Here is a 21,489-nt window from a genome sequence, read left to right as displayed (position 1 = left end):
TCCACCCCTTCCCGGTCCTCTTCCCCGAGCTCCCGCTCCACCCCTCCGAGCTCCCGGTCCTTCCCTCCGAGCTCCCGGTCCTTCCCTCCCTCCTTTGTTTCTCGCAGCAATCGGTTCAGTCGCCTCCATGTTCAGCACACACCACGAACCGGTACACGCTGGGTACGTTTCACCTACGTCGTTCAAAGCCAGCGCAGACAGCACCAATAGAATGTGGAGCAGCCAGGTGATGAGTGCGCTTTTCCTGTGTCAGACTGCGGTTCAGAGGTGATACAGAGCAGCCCCGCCCGGCGGCCAGAGACACTGCACTAATACCTATGTGTATTTGCGAAATGTTGGAGGTTCCGCATTCATCGGAGTGAGACTCTGTATGTCTAATGTAAATCTCGGCAATCAGAGCAGACTGAAGCGTCACATCCGAGTCTCTGACTAGCGATTACTTTGGTCTGGCAGAAGGGGCCGAGTAAGCCCCTGTGATGTCACCGTGTGTATGACACGTGCTGCAGGGATGCAGCCTCCATGTGCAGACTAAATACTCACATGATACATGCTAGATATTATCCTGTATACTGTGGGACAATACAATCATTAAGGAGTTGGGTTCACTTACAACAGCCCTATAAAAGCATGTAAGTATATATATTTAGGCCACATACTATTGATGTAATGCACATAAATATACATGTAAACATTGCAAATATAAACATGAAATTATATACTGCCGTAACTAAAATACAAACTTACCTGCAGATATAAATTGTACATTTTTACAGCGTTTCATTCACAAACATAAATACTATACATGTGTACACAGAGATTACATGCATGCAGATGTACTCTATACGTATATTTATGTATGTCAACAATCTGAAAGTGAATATTGTGCTAAATATAAACAAAAAAATATGTGTACTTGTATATAGATATTATAGTCCCATTTAAAACCTTTTACTTAATAGGTTTTTTTTTTAATCTGGCAGTGTAATGGCTGCTGCGTCAATAGCTCAGCTACTTGGGGATAACACAGACCAAGTAATGGAGGCTGTGAACAGTTTGCTGGTGTTCTTGCGGGGGACGCTGCGGATTTCAGGGGCGCACAGTGTGGAGTTCTACACACAGGATGTGTGGAAGAAGCTGGTGGCTTTGTCCCCAGATACAGTGCTGTCAATGCTCAGTCAACACAGAGAAACTTCTCACCGTGAACAGAGGGGTGAGTGGAAAGCTCATTTGAACAACAAATATACATCCCACTAAACCTAACATGCTGTAGCACAGGGCTCTTCAACTACAGTAGTTCTCCCAAAGGGCCGGATCAGAAGACATCTAATGGTAGAAGGGCCACAAGCGTATAATATAATTTTAGATACATTTATAGACTTAATTATTAGATTTATTTATTATTAGATGTATTTACATGACCTTAACTAATAACTTGAGTTTCAGTGTAAAAAAATTGCATGCAACTAGTATGAAATTAGCATGGGCAGACAGACCAACAGTATGGGTCGCATGTTGAAAAGTGCTGCCGTTGAGCAATAAAATTACTTTTTATTGTGGTCAAAGGCTTAATAAATAGTTCTTCCGAATACCGGATATACTACTGACTAAATGAAAAGTTCAATGTAGTAATAAAATTACATTTCATGATTAGCTTTTGTACAAGCATTACCTTATATACATACTTAGGCTTCTGACAATAGCATTGTTGGGTTCTTTGGAAAGATGAGGGAGACACTGTCTGCTTGTGTGCTATTGTCGTCCGAGTTCCTGACACAAATAGACAGACTTTGCTGTGTTCACCTGTAACGTTAAATTGAAGGTGTAATGTTCCTTCAGTAAACTTCACAGGAATATACATTTCTTAGTGGAGTAAATACATGGCAAATGGTGGTAGCTGCTAATAGTGGTAGTAGGGAAGCTCAGTGGTACTGTATTTGGTAAGGGAGAACCTAAATGGGTAAAGGCAAGCATCACAAGCAAGCATTTCGTGTACAGTTCTTCACTACTGTACATCAACTCATTAGAGACAGAAAAGACACTAGGCTCTCTCTTAGGCCGCGTCCATACTCCGCACTACGAGAACAAAAGGCCGTACCTCTATGAGGCAGGCAATAGAGCGCGCGATGAAGTGTGACAGCATGGCCAATTTTCAAGCAGACGAAAGATTTTGTTTTGGTCGTGCGACGGCCGGGTCACATGAGCGGTTCAGCCAATGAGAGCGAAGCAGCTTTGTGACATCATGACCACGTCACCACGTCATGCCTCCCCATCCCAAAGGCCACGGATCTCTCAAGTGAAAGGTGCGCGCGATGCCATGCGCTCCGCACGCACGCCTACTATATCTGCGACGTGTAGTGCAGAAAATTCTATAGTAAAAAAACGATAGTGAATCGAAACAGTGCTTATTATATCAGACACATAAAAAATGTATATAATTTTTTTTTTTTTTTTATACACTGCTCATTCATGGAGAATCATCATTGGATCCTTGTAGCAAGTGGGAATGTCGTATTTAGGTAGCGCAGAATCATAGGTAGAAACAATTGAGCGAAAAACACAGTCCAGGATTGTCTAAATACAATCAAGTCTTAAATGTTATAATGGGAAAAGTGTACGGTGCCACAACTCACATGGTCCTAAAGGGACAGAGGGCACTGAAAGGTATCTTTTCCGGGCATTACCCTGCCAGCCTGGGTCCCCTTTGAACCACATAGCGGTGGAAATTCCAACAGCCCTCTTGGAGCGCAAGTAGCACACAGAGAAGTAACGTGTAAAAATATATAGTAAAAAAGGATAAAACAAATGCTTCCTGTCTCTCCCACAATCCATCATAAACGCTATACACACAGTCCCTGCAAGCTCAATAACCCAAAGCCGTGTGTGTGTGTGTGATATATAATCACTTGTGAGCACATTCACATGTCTTACCCACCATAACTTAAAATGTGTGTGTATACATACACACATACACTGGGTGCACACAAACATGAAACTATAAACCAAAAATGAAAAATATACTTAACAGAAGTCTAGTTGCTCACAGACAGACCGGGAACACCAACCAATCCAATAGTTAGATAAAAACAGGAAGTCCGAAACATTCTCAGTTGAAAAAAGGTAATTTAATATAAATAAATCATCAGGCAATCAATATGCTCCAGAGCAACGTACGTTTCAGGCCATAAGGTAATAATACCTCATAAGGCAGACCAATAGGCATAGCACAGATTTTTAACTCCTCCATCTACTCTGGTGCCTTTCCCTCCTCCTTCAAACATGCAGCAGTTATACCATTATTCAAAAACAGCAATCTTGACCCTACCTTTCTTTCTAACTATCGACCTGTCTCCCTCCTGCCTTTTGCCTCCAAATTCCTTGAACGTCTTGTATTCTCTCGTTTGCTCCATTTTCTCAACACCTATTCTCTCCTAGACCCTCTACAATCTGGCTTCTGCACTGCTCACTCAATTGAAACAGCCCTCACTAAAATAACTAATGACCTCCATGCTGCCAAAGACAGAGGTCATTACACTCTGCACATATTACTTGACCTCTCTGCAGCATTTGACATCGTGGACAACCCTCTTCTTCACTTTCTCCATACTCTTGGTATTCGTAACAAAGCTCTATCTTGGATCTCTTCCTACCTCTCCCATTGTACTTTCAGTGTCTCTTTTGCTAACAAAAAAGAAACCCAAACAAACAGTAGTAGGGAGCTAATTAGTCCCAGCATACACGTGATGCAACAATCAGGAGGTTAACTATTCAAGGCATACTTTAGTGGTTTTATTTTATTTTGATTTTAACATATTTTTCACTTAGAAGAGTTAAAAATCATTAATAAAATGTTATTTTTTTTTTTTTTTTTATCTCTTTTGATTGTTGCATCACGTGTATGCTGGGACTAATTAGCTCCCTACTACTGTTTGTTTTACTATAGGCTGAGTGCAAATTAGTGGGTTTCTTTTTTGTGACCGTTTTCTTGGTCATTTTGTCAAATATATACATATTCCCCATATATAAGTTTATACTATGTGAATATTAAGGTAGAGCTATGATTATACCCCCATGATTCTCTTTTGCTAACACCTCCTCCTCTATCGATCTCTCTGTGGGGGTACCCCAGGGCTCTGTCCTGAGACCTCTTCTCTTTTCTCTGTACACACTTACTCTAGGTCACATCTCTTGGTTTTAAATATCAGCTCTATGCTGAGGACACACATTTACCTTTCAACCCCTGACCTTACACCTGCTGTACAGACTAAAGTTTCTCAATGTGTCTCTGATATATCATCCTGGATGGCCTTCCGTCGACTTAAACTTAACATGGCAAAAACAGAGCTCTTTATACTTCCTCCCAAACCTGGCCCTGCTACCTCCTTCCACATTACTGTTGGAAGTACCATCATTCACCCAGTAGCCCAAGCACGCTGCCAAAGGGTCACACTCGACTCCTCTCTCACATTCTCCCTCACATTCAAAACGTATCGAAAATCTGTTGCTTTTTCCTCCGCAATATTACTAAGACACGTCCTTTCCTCTGTTACTCGACTGCTAAAACTCTGACTCAGGCCCTCATTCTCTCCCTTCTCGATTACTGTAACCTCCTGCTGTCTGGCCTTTCTGCCTCTCACCTGTCTCCCCTACAATCTATCCTTAACGCTGCTGCCAGAATCACTCTACTCTTTCCTAAATCTGTCTTAGCGTCTCCCCTGCTGAAATCCCTCTCCTGGCTTCCTATCGGATCGCGCATCTCACACTCAATTCTTCTCCTCACTTTTAAAGCTTTACACTCTTCTGCTCCTCCTTACATCTCAGCCCTAATTTCTCGCTATGCACCATGCCGACTCTTGCGTTCTTGTCAAGGATGTCTTCTCTCTACCCCCTTTGTATCTAAAGCCCTCTCCCGCCTTAAACCATTCTCACTGACTGCCCCACACCTCTGGAATGCCCTTCCCCTTCCATACCCGACTAGCAGCCTCTCTATCCACCTTTAAGACCCACCTTAAGATAATCTTGCTTAAAGAAGCATATGAGTAGCACCATGGCTAATACTATACACAATACATAAATCTTGGCCCCCTGCAGACGCACTTACCAAAATGCCCTCCTCCTGTCTCTGTACGTTCTCCTTACCAATTAGATTGTAAGCTCTTCGGAGCATGGACTATCTTCCAGAATGTTCCTTTTATGTCTGATGCACTTATTCCCATGATCTGTTATTTGTATTATTTGTTATTTATATGATTGTCAAGTGTATTACTACTGTGAAGCGCTATGTACATTAATGCCGCTATATAAATAAAGACATACATGCATACATAAGGTTCTTTCTCGAGCTCTAATCTGTAATGAAGCAGGGAAAGTATATATAGGGGTGGGACACACTCAAAACAGACGCCAAAACTGTAATGATAAAAGCGGAGACAGCTGTGTGGTCAATGCTGCTTGTTAGAATGCAACACTGTGCATGCGCAATAGCCACAAGTCTACAACAACTAACCCTGATATAATCACATAGCTCAAGATCTCTACACTTGTCTACTCTCAGAGTGTAGTCTGTGGAAAAGTAGGCTTCTAATTGCTGCTCCCTGCACCCCTCCGACTGCCGATCGTATAAAAGAATAGGGAGAAGATCCGCTGGCGTCTTAGACAACCAGTGTCGCTGGGATGATTTACAGAAAAAAGGGTTATGTGCGCAGCTAAAACAGGGTCCCACGTGAGAAAAGCTAAAAATAGTGCTCTGAGGGCCCCACAATAATGAGGCAAGGTGAATATGACCTTAGTGTGGAAAATCACTTGGATGTGTCTGCAGCCGTCGTGGGGGGTGGCTCAACACCCCTGCAGCTAGGAAAGTGAGCTGGGACGAGCCTTGAGCATGCGCAGAGCTACAAAAATGGAGCAGGGATATCCTTAAGACCTGACCTGTTGGGGTTCCCTGAGGACTTGAGTTGGGAAACACTGCCCTAAGGTGACATAAATAAATATACCACTAGAAAAGAATAAAATACAAATAGAGATTGACACTTGCCTGTGCCTCTCTCTCACTTGGTGTGTGTCTCCAGAAGATCCTCAGTGTTGGCTTTATGAAGAGAGAAGAGAAGAAAGCAAAGTGTGATAACGTTTATTATATGACAGCAATAAAAGAATCCAACTTACAAGTGTCCATAAAATTGAGCTTTAAAAGTTGTGTTGCCAGCGTTTTGCCCTTGAATAGTCCTCTCCACGTTATGCCCTGCCTTAGGGCTAGTCACGTGGACTCCGCTTCCTGGTTCACAGCATGCTGGGGGTTCCTCCTGGGTTGCGCAAGCCCTGGGTTCTCCTCCTGTGCTCCCGCGTTCGGTGCGCGCATGCGTGGTTGTAACAGCCCCCAGCATGCTGTGAACCAGGAAGCGGAAACTGAAGCGGCGTCCACGTGAATAGCCCTAAGGCAGGGCATAACGTGAGTAGCCCTAAGGCAGGGCATAACGTGGAGAGGACTATTCAAGGGCAAAACTCTGGCAACACAATTTTTAAAGCTCAATTTTATGGACACTTGTAAGTTGGATTCTTTTATTGCTGTCATATAATAAACGTTATCACACTTGGCTTTAGGAAGAGAGAAGAGAAGAAAGCAAACACTGAGGATCTTCTGGAGACACACACCAAGTGAGAGAGAGGCACAGGCAAGTGTCAATCTCTATTTGTATTTTATTATTTTCTAGTGGTATATTTATTTATATTACACCATGGGTCTGTGTTCTGTTCTCTTTCTCCCATATATACACTGAGGAGAAGAAGAGCAGAAGTCTACGCGCTGGAGGACTCTATCTTTTCTCATTTACAATTTCTGGGGGAACTGGAATAGCCTCCACTGAACTCTAGCTGCGGGACAATAAGTATATTCTGTGATTTTATATTTAGATTTGTTGTATTTAGGATTGGCGCTGCTTCCCAAATCACCTCCGTGAGTTATACATATCTATGCACTTACCAGAACGCCTTCCTACTGTCTCTGTATGTTCAAACTACATACCAATTAGATTGTAAGCTCTTCGTAGCAGGGACTCCTTTTCCTAAATGTTACTTTTATGTTCGAAGTACTTCCCATGATGTGTTATTTGTATTATTTGTTATTTATATGATTGTCAGGTGTATTAGTGCTGGGAAGCACTATGCACATTAATGGCGCTATATAAATAAAGACATACATACAACATAATTAGCATACACCCAAAATATATGCATATACTGTAACCGTATCACTTGCATTACATCCTGCGCAAATGTGTGGGTTCCTGATAGTAATACTTTATTTTTTTTGTCTCTTAAAAATAAAAAAAGTGTCTGTTTTATCTTCATTTATTTTACTTGCTTCAGTAAGTGATATAGTGGGTGATAATATATTGCAGTTTTGGAAGTTGGTACAGGACAACCTGTATGACTTTATTTTGTAACCTATTTTTGCATTTATATCCTTTTTAGCATAATTTAAAGTATTAAACTATTATGTCTGAGATCACATTTAAGTAGTTATGTACCGGTCCTTAAATACACCGGGTACCCAGGGAAAAATTAAGAATTACCTATCCGGGTACCCGGCTGGGTAGGTTTGAGAGGCGGAGGAAAAGGAGGAGGACAGCAGCCGTCGGCGGAGGAAGAGGAGGAGGATGTCAGCTGGTAGAGAACAACCGCGGGCGGTGGAGGGAGAGAAGGATGCAGCCAGCGGCAGAGGACAGTAGTGGCGGAAGAAGGGAGAGAAGGACGGTAGCCGGTGGTGGTGGGAGAAGAGGACCATGTGAGCAGGAGCAGAGTGGCACAGCAGGACGGCCGGAGAGGAGTGTGCCCCAGCTTCCGGTGTCTGCCACTGCTACAGCGCAGCTCCTCCCCAGGTGCCCTCCTGTGCAACTCCTCCACTCACATGTCCTCTTCTCCCACTGCCACGGGCTGCCGTTCTTCTCTCCCTCTGCCGCTGTGGTTCTCTGCATCCTGACATCCTCTGCCTGCTGTCATTATATATATGTGCAGAATAAATTAGTTTTTCAGTATTAGGTGATACCTTTTTTATTTGGACTAACAATTTATGTCATAGGGCAAGCTTTCGAGAGATTTTCTCTCTTCCCCAGGTCAGCGATACTGATATACAAAGGTTTCTATGACTTAGACAGGGATTGGAAAAAAAAAAAAATCAAAATCCTCATTGGAATGTTCACATGCAGAGAAGAGGAACCTAGTATGGGCACTCTAAACACCTGAAGGGTGATATGATGAACACATTAAAACATACACTTTAGTAAACAAATTAAAATAATGGGCATTAAAACAATAATTAAACGCTCCGATCCTGTAGGTATGAACACTCGGTGAGGTGTTCTGGATCAAAATTGAGTAAACTGCACTTAACCACTAAATTGTGTACTGTAGTATGAACAAGTGGGTAAGGTAGACCACTGTCCAGTAATACCAGGACGCTGTGATTGAACACTACTGTAATGGTGTGTGCTTGTATATATAGACCCTAAAGATGAAATGTACAGCACACTGACACGACTATGTGGACCCTAGCCAGGACTGCCAAAAGGCAGCTGGGCAAAGTATCTGGCTAGATAATGTGGGTCCAGGCCACATTCAGATGTGACAAGGAGATGTGTCTGGAGGTAGCTATAGGTATAAATGACCTGGATAAAGGGTCTAACGAGTCAGCTCAGTTCCACTGGGTATGTGATAAACCCCAAGTACGGTGAAGCTGAGGGGGAGGGAGCGCAACAATTGGTCCCGTTCCACTATGTGGACATAACATACTAAGCATGCACACTTAATACACAGGTAGGACTGAACAGGCATAGGCTCAGTATAGAGTCTGTTCAGAAACCTCTCAGTTAAGAAGTAGGTCTGCTGATATTCGGATAATATTATCCAACCAGTAATAGGTATCTGTATAGTAATAAACGGTACTGATCCAACACCAGCTCTGATGTCAGAGCTGGTCTCTAAAGGATCAGTACTAGATGAGAGGTAGAAGATGTATACACATAGTAACGCTGTATTAGTATTGGACAGCTTACTGCTACTGTGTGACAGTAGGAATGACAGCTCCTGGTAAACTGAGCTCCCTAAAGATCATCCGATCAAGTGGGAAACTCAAATGAAGAATTGCGCGCTGCAGTTACTGGCGAACACTGCCGCCAGCTGACTCGCGGGTAGGCAAGTGAGTCCTGCGCGTGCACCCATCTGCCGACGCGCGTGTTTCGCGTAGCCGCTTCCTCAAGGCAAATACAAAGGGGGGAGGGACACACCAGAAAGGTGAGTTGCTTTATAGCCCTGCGTTTATGTTAATTTCGTCCCGTGCACTTGGTACCACCCCCTGTGCATGACGTCAGGATCCTCTGACTGCACAGTAGATGAATACATCGGGGGGGGGGGGGGTGTAGCCACAATGACAACACAACAGTGCCTTGGGGGGTAAGTGCTTAAGCCATATTTTGCATACAATAATGCTGGCTAGCACAATGAGGCACTGAGGACCTAATAAAAGTCCTGTGTAAATTGTGTGGACAAGTGCTGGTAATTTTATATATAGAATTACTTGTGTTTAGTGTATTGGATAACCCTTCTTATAAACAAAATGTACAAATCTGATAGAGACATAGATCCTAGGGTAATACCTATGTCCAAGATAGGAGATCAGTAGATCAGGAAAAGGCAAATTCCCAGATGTCACGAGGAGGATTTAAAGGGAGTGGGAGGGGAAGTCGTTGTGCATTCTCTCAGATAAAGGGAGAGTACATGAAACCCCTCGTTCAAACCCCTAGGGGACATGGTACCCAGTGTGTATATCCACCTGGCCTCCTTCTTTAGAAGGTCCACGTCCCAATCCCCCTTTCGAATCCCAGGTGAATATTTGTCAATGCCAGTAAACCTAATAGAATCAGTGTTACCGTTTTGGCAGAAGTTGACGTGCCTAGCTATATGGGTGTCACTCTTATTCCTGATAGTTCCAAGGTGCTCGAGAACCCTCTGTTTAAACTGTCTCCTGGTCTTTCCTACGTACTTTTTACCACACAGGCAGGTGCCCATATAAATCACCCCAGTACTGACACAGTTAATAAACTTACGTATAGTATACGTTCTGGTGTCATCGTGGTTGGTAAATGTCTTGGTGACCTGGATATTCTTCAGGCTTTACACCTCTGGCAGGTAAAAGTACCTTCTGGTTTGCATGTAAGCCAATTGCTCGCTTGGGGTTCAACATAGTGGCTGTGTACCAAGGAGTCCCGTAGGTTTCTAGCTCTGCGGCTCACCATTGATGGATAACTACACAGTGCCCCCTGTATATCTGGGTCCGCTGTCAGTATGTGCCAATGGCGTTGAAAGATATTGCCACTGGTTATTGTATCCACCAATAAAGCGTATTAATTTCTTCTCCGTGTGTGGTGTTTTTTCTTTCAGGAGATCAGCCCGAGGGGTAAATTTGGCTCTTTTATAGGCTCTTTAAACCACCTTCTTGCTATACCCACGGTCCGTAAATCTCTTGGTCATCAATGTTGCCTGTTCTTCAAATTCAGCGTTATTACTGCAATTGTGTTTCAACCTCAGGAACTGGCCTACTGGTATTCCATGTACCAGTGCCTTGGGGTGATGGCTAGAAGCCTGGAGTAAGCTATTGGTAGCCGTTGGTTTTCTGTAGATGGTGGTAATTAAATCACCCCTGGCTCCTCTCGATATTCTAAGATCCAGGAAACAGATGCTTTGAGGATCAACTTCCAGAGTCAGTTTCAAATTAAGTGAGTTTGTGTTCAAGATATTAATGAATACTCTGAGCTTATCCATGGGACCACACCATAGCAGAAACACATTGTCAATGAATCTCGTCCATAACTCAATGTGGCTAATGTATTCTTCCAACTCTTCAGAGAATACTATTTCCGACTCCCACCACCCCAGATACAGGTTGGCGTATGAGGGCGCACATTTTGTCCCCATTGCCGTACCATGTATCTGGTGGTAGTACTTGTTGTTAAATAGGAAATAGTTGTTGGTAAGTACAAACTCAAGAAGGCGTAGAGTAAATTTATTGTGGATGGCATGCCACTGTCCTCTTGTGGATAGAAAATGTGACACTGCTGCTAGGCCTGACTTATGCTGTATGCTAGTATACAGGCCCTCTACATCAAGGCTCACCAGGAGAGTGTCCTCCGTAATAAATACTCCCTCGATTTTATTGAGAATGTCCTTGGTGTAAGAGGGCAGAGTAGCCACAAAGGGCCGCAAAATCTGGTCAATGTATGAACTGGCTCGTTCAGTGAGACTACCTATGCCGGACACTATCGGTCTGCCTGGGGGGGGGGGGGGGAATTCTGTTCTTGTGAACCTTAGGGAGGCTATAGAAGGTCGCCACTCTTGGTGTTTTGTTCATGAGAAACTCAAATTCCTGTTTAGAAATAACTTTTGTTGCGAGACCCTCATTAAGAATATCCATTAGGGTGTTGCTATACTTAACGGTCGGATCACTGTCTAAGACTTTATAGCAAGTTCGATCAGATAGCAGCCTTAGAGTCTCGGTCTTGTAGTCCTCCCTATTCATGATAACTAGATTCTGTTATTAGGTTTACTGGCATTGACAAATATTCACCTGGGATTCGGAAGGGGGATTGGGACGTGGACCTTCTAAAGAAGGAGGCCAGGTGGATATACACACTGGGTACCATGTCCCCTAGGGGTTTGAACGAGGGGTTCATGTACTCTCCCTTTATCTGAGAGAATGCACAACGACTTCCCCTCCCACTCCCTTTAAATCCTCCTCGTGACATCTGGGAATTTGCCTTTTCCTGATCTACTGATCTCCTATCTTGGACATAGGTATTACCCTAGGATCTATGTCTCTATCAGATTTGTACATTTTGTATATAAGAAGGGTTATCCAATACACTAAACACAAGTAATTCTATAAATAAAATTACCAGCACTTGTCCACACAATTTACACAGGACTTTTATTAGGTCCTCAGTGCCTCATTGTGCTAGCCAGCATTATTGTATGCAAAATAAGGCTTATGCACTTACCCCTCAAGGCACTGTTGTGTTGTCATTGTGGCTACACACACCGCCGATGTATTCATCTACTGTGCAGTCAGAGGATCCTGACGTCATGCACAGGGGGTGGTACCAAGTGCACGGGACGAAATTAACATAAACGCAGGGCTATAAAGCAACTCACCTTTCTGGTGTGTCCCTCCCCCCTTTGTATTTGCCTTGAGGAAGCGGCTACGCGAAACACGCGCGTCGGCAGATGGGTGCACGTGCAGGACTCACTTGCCTACCCGCGAGTCAGCTGGTGGCAGTGTTCGCCAGTAACTGCAGCGCGCAATTCTTCATTTGAGTTTCCCACTTGATCGGATGATCTTTAGGGAGCTCAGTTTACCAGGAGCTGTCATTCCTACTGTCACACAGTAGCAGTAAGCTGTCCAATACTAATACAGCGTTACTATGTGTATACATCTTCTACCTCTCATCTAGTACTGATCTTTTAGAGACCAGCTCTGACAACAGAGCTGGTGTTGGATCAGTACCGTTTATTACTATACAGATACCTATTACTGGTTGGATAATATCTGAATATCAGCAGACCTACTTCTTACCTGAGAGGTTTCTGAACAGACTCTATACTGAGCCTATGCCTGTTCAGTCCTACCTGTGTATTAAGTGTGCATGCTTAGTATGTTATGTCCACATAGTGGAACGGGACCAATTGTTGCGCTCCCTCCCACTCAGCTTCACCGTACTTGGGGTTTATCACATACCCAGTGGAACTGAGCTGACTCGTTAGACCCTTTATCCAGGTCATTTATACCTATAGCCAGTGCTTGACAAATTACCCAAAAATCTACTCGCCAAACCAAAAAATCTACTCGCCACCTAGCCCCGCCCCCAGCCCCTCCCCAAGCTCCACCCCCAGCCCCTCCCCCAGCTCTGCCCCCAGCCCCACCCCTAGCTCCGCCCCCAGCCCCACTTAATTTTTTTTAAAGTTAATTCCTAGTAAAACATTCTTTTTTGACATAAGTTTATTTATTGTATTACATTTATACTTTACTACAATTAGTCCTTGTTACGTGTGTGTGTGACTATTTTCCTGCACCCATTAACCAGTGGCTGGACGCCCCCTCTTCACAATATCTAAAGCAGCAATCCCGCCTGGGATCTTACCTGATCCGCAGTCCCTCAATGTCCAGGTACCCTCATACCCGCAATGTTATATGTGACTGGGTGGAATTACTGACTGGGTGACTGGGTGGAATTACTGACTGGGTGACTGGGTGGAATTACTGACTGGGTGACGGGGTGGGGGTGGAATTACTGACTGGGTGACTGGATGGGGGTGGAATTACTGAATGGGTGATGGGGTGGGGTGGAATTACTGACTGGGTGACTGGGTGGGGGTGGAATTACTGACTGGGTGAGATTACTGACTGGGTGACTGGGTGGGATTACTGACTGGGTGAGATTACTGACTGGGTAACTGGGTGGGATTACTGACTGGGTGAGATTACTGACTGGGTGACTGGGTGGGATTACTGACTGGGTGAGATTACTGACTGGGTGACTGGGTGGGATTACTGACTGGGTGAGATTACTGACTGGGTGACTGGGTGGGATTACTGACTGGGTGAGATTACTGACTGGGTAACTGGGTGGGATTACTGACTGGGTGAGATTACTGACTGGGTGACTGGGTGGGATTACTGACTGGGTGGGATTACTGACTGGGTGAGATTACTGACTGGGTGGGATTACTAACTGGGTGACTGGGTGGGATTACTGACTGGGTGAGATTACTGACTGGGTGACTGGGTGGGATTACTGACTGGGTGAGATTACTGACTGGGTGACTGGATGACTGGGTGGGGGGTGGGATGACTGGGTGGGGGGTGGGATGACTGACTGTGTGACTGGTGGGGGGTGGGATTACTGACTGTGTGACTGGTGGGATTACTGACTGGGTGACTGTGGAGGGGTGGGATTACTGACTGGGTGACTGTGTGGGATTACTGACTGGGTGACTGGGTGGGGTGACTGGGTGTGGGGTGACTGACTGGAGGGGTTACCTCTGGTGTCCTGCACACACATGTTCTCCCCCATATATATACACACACACACACTCTCTCTCTCTCTCTCTCTCTCTCTGTCTCTTTCCCCCATACACATACACACACACTCTCTCTCAATCTCTCTCTCACATACACATACACACACTCTTTCTCAGTACCTCACAGTATCTCAGGAGCGCTGGAGGGGAGAGAGGGAGGGGAGAAACACCCGGCTACTATCTCCCGCCCCGCGCGGACAGCGGGAGAGCACCGGAGGGGGGGCGGTATCTCCCGCCCCGCGCGGACAGCGGGAGAGCACCGGAGGGGGGGGGGGGCGGTATCTCCAGACCCGTGCGCACAGCGGGAGAGCGCCGGAGGGGGGGGGCGGTATCTCCAGACCCGCGCGCACAGCGGGAGAGTGCCAGAGGGGGGGGGAGAGTGCCAGAGGGGGGGGGGAGAGTGCCAGAGGGGGGGGGGAGAGTGCCAGAGGGGGGGGGAGAGTGCCAGAGGGGGGGGGGTGTATCTCCAGACCCGCGCGCACAGCGGGTGAGTGCCAGAGGGGGGGGGGGTGTATCTCCAGACCCGCGCGCACAGCGGGAGAGTGCCAGAGGGGGGAGAGTGCCAGAGGGGGGGGGGGTGTATCTCCAGACCCGCGCGCACAGCGGGAGAGCACCGGAGAGGGGGGGGGGGAGCGGGAGAGCACCGGAGGGGGGGGGGCGGTATCTCCCGACCCGCGCAGACAGCGGGAGAGCACCGGAGGGGGGGGGGGGCGGTATCTCCCGACCCGCGCAGACAACGGGAGAGTGCCGGAGGGGGGGGGCGGTATCTCCCGACCCGCGCAGACAGCGAGAGCACCAGGGACCGGGGGCAGGATGTATCAGTGTATATATAAATATTTTAAAGTGCATTAAATTCCCCCCACCTCAAGTATCTGTTCAAAATCCTCCATGACCGGATCAGTGCAGGTCTTGTAAATTACAGGAGCTGGCACAATTATACAGAAGGATATATAGAGGAGGAGGAGCAGCAGCAGACACACACACACACCCTCCCCCCCATCATTACTTACCCGTGAAGAGAAGGAAGGGTGGTTTGAAGTCCTGGCAACTCCATCCAGCTCACAGCCAATCAGCTATCAGCTAAAGGGATTTTTTTTTTTTTTTTCGAGCAGGGGATTTTTTTTTGCAGAGTAGTGGAAAAGTTACTGGCCACGAGCCAATATCCGATCGCAGCTGGCGAGTTGGCGACCGGGTTTGTCGAGCACTGCCTATAGCTACCTCCAGACACATCTCCTTGTCACATCTGAATGTGGCCTGGACCCACATTATCTAGCCAGATACTTTGCCCAGCTGCCTTTTGGCAGTCCTGGCTAGGGTCCACATAGTTGTGTCAGTGTGCTGTACATTTCATCTTTAGGGTCTATATATACTAGCACACACCATTACAGTAGTGTTCAATCACGGCGTCCTGGTATTACTGGACAGTGGTCTACCTTACCCACTTGTTCATACTGCAGTACACAATTTAGTGGTTAAGTGCAGTTTACTCAATTTTGATCCAGAACACCTCACCGAGTGTTCATACTTATAGGACCGGAGCGTTTAATTATCGTTTTAATACCCATTATTTTAATTTGTTTAATAAAGTGTATGTTTTAATGTGTTTATCATACCACCCTTCAGGTGTTTAGAGTGCCCATACTAGGTTCCTGTTCTCTGTTCTAATATTATTCATACCTACCTAGGGAGCACCTACACCTATTACCCTAGACAGCTGCGGGGGTTCCCCTATTTGTCTCTAATGTTCAAATGCACCCAAGAACGGAAAACATTTGCGCTCAGAATGATAAGACTCTTTGACACCAAAACAAGTGGACTTAATGCAGATATGGGGTTTCTCACACACTATCATAATTTGTTGTAATGGTCCTCCCTGCCATTGTGCAATCCTATACCTTCCCCCCCAGAACCCCCCCCCCCCTCAGCATCCTCTTCCCCCTCTGTGCTGCTGTGGATGTACAGCCCCCTCCCTGTCCCCAATTCTCAACTTCCTTATTTCTGTTTTAATACCCTTCCAGTGCCTACCCCACCCCACCCCACCTCATATACATCTCTGTTCTACATTCTTCCTTTTTTTTTATATTTCAATCCCTGTCTAAGTCATAGAAACCTTTGTATATCAGTATCGCTGACCTGGGGAAGAGAAGAAAACTCTTGAAAGCTTGTCCTATTACATAAATTGTTAGTCCAAATAAAAAAGGTATCACCTAATACTGAAGAACTCATTTATTCTGCACTAACGCAACTGGACTAACACGGCTATTTCCGATATATATATATAATATATTAATATATATATATAATAGAACAGGGGGGCAGCTGGCACTCACATCAGGAAACAATGGTGTGGTGCATGTCCTGTAGAAATAAACAAAAGAAGCAGTCATCCCTAACAAGAGAGGACAAAGGACAGCACTCAAATATATATGGCAACAAAAAACCTGTATTCAGATGGTACATATGGTATATATATTTATAACTGCTACTTTAACTATGGCTGCCTAATAACTTATTTGTTATAAATGTATTTGTGTTTATTAAATTTGATGCAGATGCTAGAAGAAGTAATCTTGCATAATTGCCTGGTACATGGAATTAATGTACATTTGGAAGCATTACACAGTAATATACGCAGCCATCTATCTTTTAAAACACAGTTTAATTGTTGTTCTTTAAGCAAACCTAGCACAATTTTACAATACAATTGAAACTACGTGGCACAGTTCATTTCAACATTGGCGTAAAAAGAACTCTTTTGAACTAGCTTTTTTGCATCTACAATTCAAGTTTAAGATCTTGACCACCAGGCTTCTAAGAGGTAAACGGTGACTTGTCTTGTGCAAGCCAGTATCGAACAAAGGGAAACTGATTAAATTCTTGAAGCATTGACTGTTCATTTGGCGTAACATTAGAGCTGAGAATGTTTGATGGTTCTTGGCAATAAATGTGATGTGTTTAAATTACGTGGATGAGAACCATGTCTCGTTTAGCTAATGTTTCTCAGTATGTTCTAACTGATATTCTTAATGAATAAAATCAATGGTTTGTGTCTATCGTTAAGTTTGAAATGTCGAACTTATTCTGTAGCAGATTTTGTTCAGAAGCTGATTCTTAATGGACTGCATAACAATGTCTCCTCTAAAATGCACCGTTATCATTATCTTTTATGATTGTGTAGGGTAGTGAAGTTATTTGTCATGCTCCTCCATGCTCAATATAGATCATAAAATAGAAAATGTAACTATGTAATGGTTGAATCACTTTCACCAATTATAATGATTCCTTGCTACTGTGGTCACAATTATTAAGAGGCTAGCATTTTCCTTCCCCAGCAAGCAGGAAGCCCACTAGTGTTAAATGGACTCTCACGGGCTGTGTGGTCCAGCAATTTGTAGGCATCGGCCATTTTGACCTCATAGCGCAGTGTCAGGCCGGCCACTTGATGGATGGACACCTCCACTCTCTCTTCCTTTTTGTTGAGCTGTACCTTGAGCTCAGCGATCTGCGCCTGCAGTGCTGTGAGTTGCTGGGATGTGTGTTCAGCTACCAGCTTTTGCTCTTCCACTTCCAGGCTTGGCTGCAAGTTTCACTCCTCAGCGAGAGACCCCTGTTTCTTGAGTGTATCCTGCAATTCTCCTCTCAGGGTTTTCATCTCTTCACTGTGCTCGCTCTCGGCTTGCTTCCACACATCCTTCATTAAGTTTTGGAGCTCTGCTAATTCCTTTGCTAGGGTCCCAGCCGCTTGCCTTTCCAGGTTTCTTTCTCCTGGATGTACTGACTGTTGGGGATGGAGCAGTGTCTCTGCTCCTCTAGCTCTTGCTTCAGTTTCTGGACCGCCTCGTGCTCCCTCTCATACAGAGTTACCTGGCCTTTAAGCTCCTCCTCCAGCGAGGCGCTGGTTATGCTCAGTGTGGCCTTCAGCTCCTCATGCTGCTATCTGGGGACACACTGGGTACTCAAATGCTCTTGCAGCATTTTTACTTTGTTAGCAGTCTGGATACTTTCTTCCTGCAGAACTCGCTACTTCTCCTCAGCTTTCACCTGTTTCTCCTTGGCGTCCTGCAGACACACACAGTTCTTGTAGCTGGCTCTGCAGCATATTCCCTGCTTGTGTGCACTGCTCCAGGGAGACACGTTCTTCTTGCACCAATCTCTCTGCATTCTGCAGTGCTGTCTGTACGTCTAACTTTTCCTGGGCCAATTGTTTCTTCTCTTCTTCTAATTCATGGAGTTTCTTATCTCCTTCATTCGTTTGGACAGAGAGGGTCTTGCACATTTGGTTTATAGTTTCAAACCCACTATTCAACTCTTCGAAGGCCTCTCTCATGGAACGTCTCTCCTCCCAAGAGGCTCCCATCTCTGTATTAAGCAGGTGAAATTCCTTTTGAAAGGCTTCAAGCTCTGTACTACGCCTGTCCGTTTCCTTCAGAGAAATTTCCAGCGCGGTGTTAAGTTGATCAATGGAGCTCTGGTCCTGGGCAGCATCAGTGTATGCCTTCTCCAGCTTACTTGTCATGATCACTATATCACTCTCCAACTGATGCTTTTCTTTCTCCTGTAATATGCATTGAGCAAATGCTGTGGACAGACACTTTTGTAGTGCATCCTTGGCCTCTTGCTCTTTATCTAGTCGTCCATAGAGGCAATCAATCTCCTTCCATGCGGATTGAAGTGCCTGAGTTAAGGCATCTTTACCTTGGTTAAGGGTATCCTCTTTCTTTTCCACTACTTCTGGAATGATTCTGCTAGTCGCCTTAGGCTTCAGCATATCTCTGTCCCTTTCTAACACAGGCTTTTCCTGATGTTGAAGGGTCATCCTTAATTCCTTCTGCAACTTCCACTATAATTGAACAGCCATCCTTCTTCTTTTTCTTTCTCTTTGCCTTGAGAAACTCTGAAGAATCAGTGATACTGTGTTCACATTTATTGCTCAAAACTGTTTTCAAAGTGGGAGCCATAGCTTCAGACATGGGGAAACCAAACTTCCCAAGAAACCAGTAAAAAGGAAATGTCTTTAATGCAGAAGCATTGGAATGAACAACAGAAATATTAGGCACAACAGGGAGACAAAGATAGGAGAGATGACCTTTAGATTTGAGACCTTAGCAGTCAGTCACAGAAATATCATAAATTGCAGGGAAAACCATAGAGAGAAATTTGCAGTTACATCTGAAACTTTAGAATCAGGCATAGGAATATCACAGATTGCAAGAAACTAAAGACATAGTGATTTACAGTAACATCTGAAACTTTTAGAAACAAGCACAGGAATATCACAGATTACAGTGAATGACATACAGCAACAAAAGAATGGGAGTACTCTTGTTTTTGAAATGGGAACCCTGTGAACAGCAGTGGTCAAACCAGGGAAAGCAGTAAATCAAGGTAACACAAGTCTGTTTTAGAAATACAAGTCTGAGAGTCTGAAGTGGTAACACCAGGTATTGCAAGGAAATACAAGCTGATCTTTGGAAAAGGGAATATGAGGGTCAGTAGGGGTTAAACCAGGTACTACAAAAATCTCAAAGAAAAGTGCATTGGTCTCTGCAGCAACAGTTCTAGCCTCAGCAGACACGTTTTTGGACACAAATCTTCCCTATCTGTACAGGGGGTGCAGTGGTGGGTTTGCTTTAGGAGACCTAAAAAAAAAACCTTTTCAGCTGAAATTCCCACAAAAAAAGAAAAAGGGAACTCTTCTCAGGGACAAAAATCAGGATATAACAAACCCTGCAGAAAAACTTGAAGCAAGCATTTTAGGAATCCACAATTTCCAAACATCAAGAGAGTACTTATCTTCAACCCAATGCAAGCTGGAGGGGTCTGCTGAAGCAAGCAGGATCTCGGGGTCACAAGCAGGGTGCGGTGGCAGGCAGCAAGCAGAATAGTTGCGGTCACAGGCAGGGTTCGGTGGCAGGCAGCAAACAGGATAGTCAGGGTACAGGCAGTGGTCGGCAACAGGAAAGCAGGGCAGGGGAGCAGGATCTGAGACTAGGGAGCAGGGATCAGGGAACAAACGGGGACAAGCCAGATTATAGGCAAGGGCCTTTAATAAGTTCCAGACTCGATACAGAACTGGACAGAAGCATGGGAGTCTGGACACAAAACAAAGGCAAGGGAGGAACAGGAAACGATAAGGACAGAGGACAGGAGCACCAAGAGGAGACAGACGGACAGAGGAACCCCAGAGCAGACAGAAAACAGCAGCACACCCTGTGACAGAGAAAATAACTGTGGCTGGGAGCAGGATGTCTAGGAGACCCTGACACTGTATGTTCTTCCTACTTACCAATTTGATTGTGAGCTCTTCAGAGCAGAGATTCTTTTCCTAAGTGTCACTTTTTATGTGTGAAGCACTTCTTCCAATTATGTGTTATTTGTATTATTTGTTATTTATATGATTGTCACGTGTATTACTGCTGTGAAGCGCTATGTATATTAATTAATGGTGCTATATAAATAAAGATAGCAAATGGAAATATTAGTGTGTGCTCATTTGCAGGTGTTAGACAGGTCTGCAACCCTGCCTTTCACCATCATCGCCCAGCATACAGTGCTTTCACTGCAGAAAGGGATTCTGGGAAATGACATGCAAATGAGCACACAGTGCCACCTTTTGCATCAAATCCATTTTGACATGGACCCTTATAAGCTTATGCTTGCTTCATTGCACAGCTTTTCAGCACAGCCTGGGTTAAGATGCATAGCCAGTGAACCTACCCACAGACAGCTGTTTCAACCTTTTGGGTCTTATCAGTGTGAGGCTGGTTATACTTGCTTGGCAATTTGAAGCTTGGATAGGTATCAACCACCCATTAGTTAAGTTATTGTTGGGTAAAAAAAAGTTACAAAAAATCCTCCACAGTAAAGCATAAATGTAGCAATTGGAAATATTAGTGTGTGCTCATTTGCATGTCTTAGACAGGTCTGCTACCCTGCCTTTCACTATTATCCCCCAGCCTACAGTGCTTCCACTGCAGTAAGGGATTCTGGGAAATGACATGCAAATGAGCACACAGTGCCACCTTTTGCTTCAAATCTATTTTGACATGGACCCCATTGCATTGCACAGATTTTCAGCACAGCCTGGGTTAAGATGCATAGCCAGTAAACCCTACCCACAGACAGCTGTTTCGACCTTTTGGGTCTCATCAGTGTGATATACATACATACATATGGTAGTATTGGCATCTTAAGAGTGATGCACATACATACATATAGTAGCATTGGCATCTTAAGAGTGATGCATTTAAAGTGATCATTTTAAGTGACAATAATAGTTAGACTATAGTTATATATTTACTTATATTTATATTTACTTTCTTCATGCAAGACCAATAACCTCAGCTGATATGACATGGATCTAATTGC

At 44.7% G+C, this 21,489-nt stretch overlaps 1 protein-coding gene across 1 annotated transcript in view; it reads left to right on the top strand.

Moving 5' to 3' along the window:
* Positions 1–112: 112 nt before the first annotated feature.
* METTL25 (methyltransferase like 25) overlaps positions 113–21,489 on the top strand; it is a 249,606-nt gene continuing 228,229 nt past the window's right edge. Inside the window, exons 1-2 of the mRNA XM_075600496.1 lie at positions 113–629; positions 981–1,210. Coding sequence (XP_075456611.1) covers positions 520–629; positions 981–1,210 — 340 coding nt within the window. The 5' untranslated portion in view covers positions 113–519. The remainder of the gene's footprint in view (positions 630–980; positions 1,211–21,489) is intronic.

Source organism: Ascaphus truei, chromosome 5 (genome assembly GCF_040206685.1).
Source record: "Ascaphus truei isolate aAscTru1 chromosome 5, aAscTru1.hap1, whole genome shotgun sequence".
In the NCBI taxonomy this organism is placed as follows: domain Eukaryota; kingdom Metazoa; phylum Chordata; class Amphibia; order Anura; family Ascaphidae; genus Ascaphus; species Ascaphus truei.
Note: the sequence above shows the minus strand (reverse complement) of the source record. Positions and strands in the feature narration are given on the sequence as shown.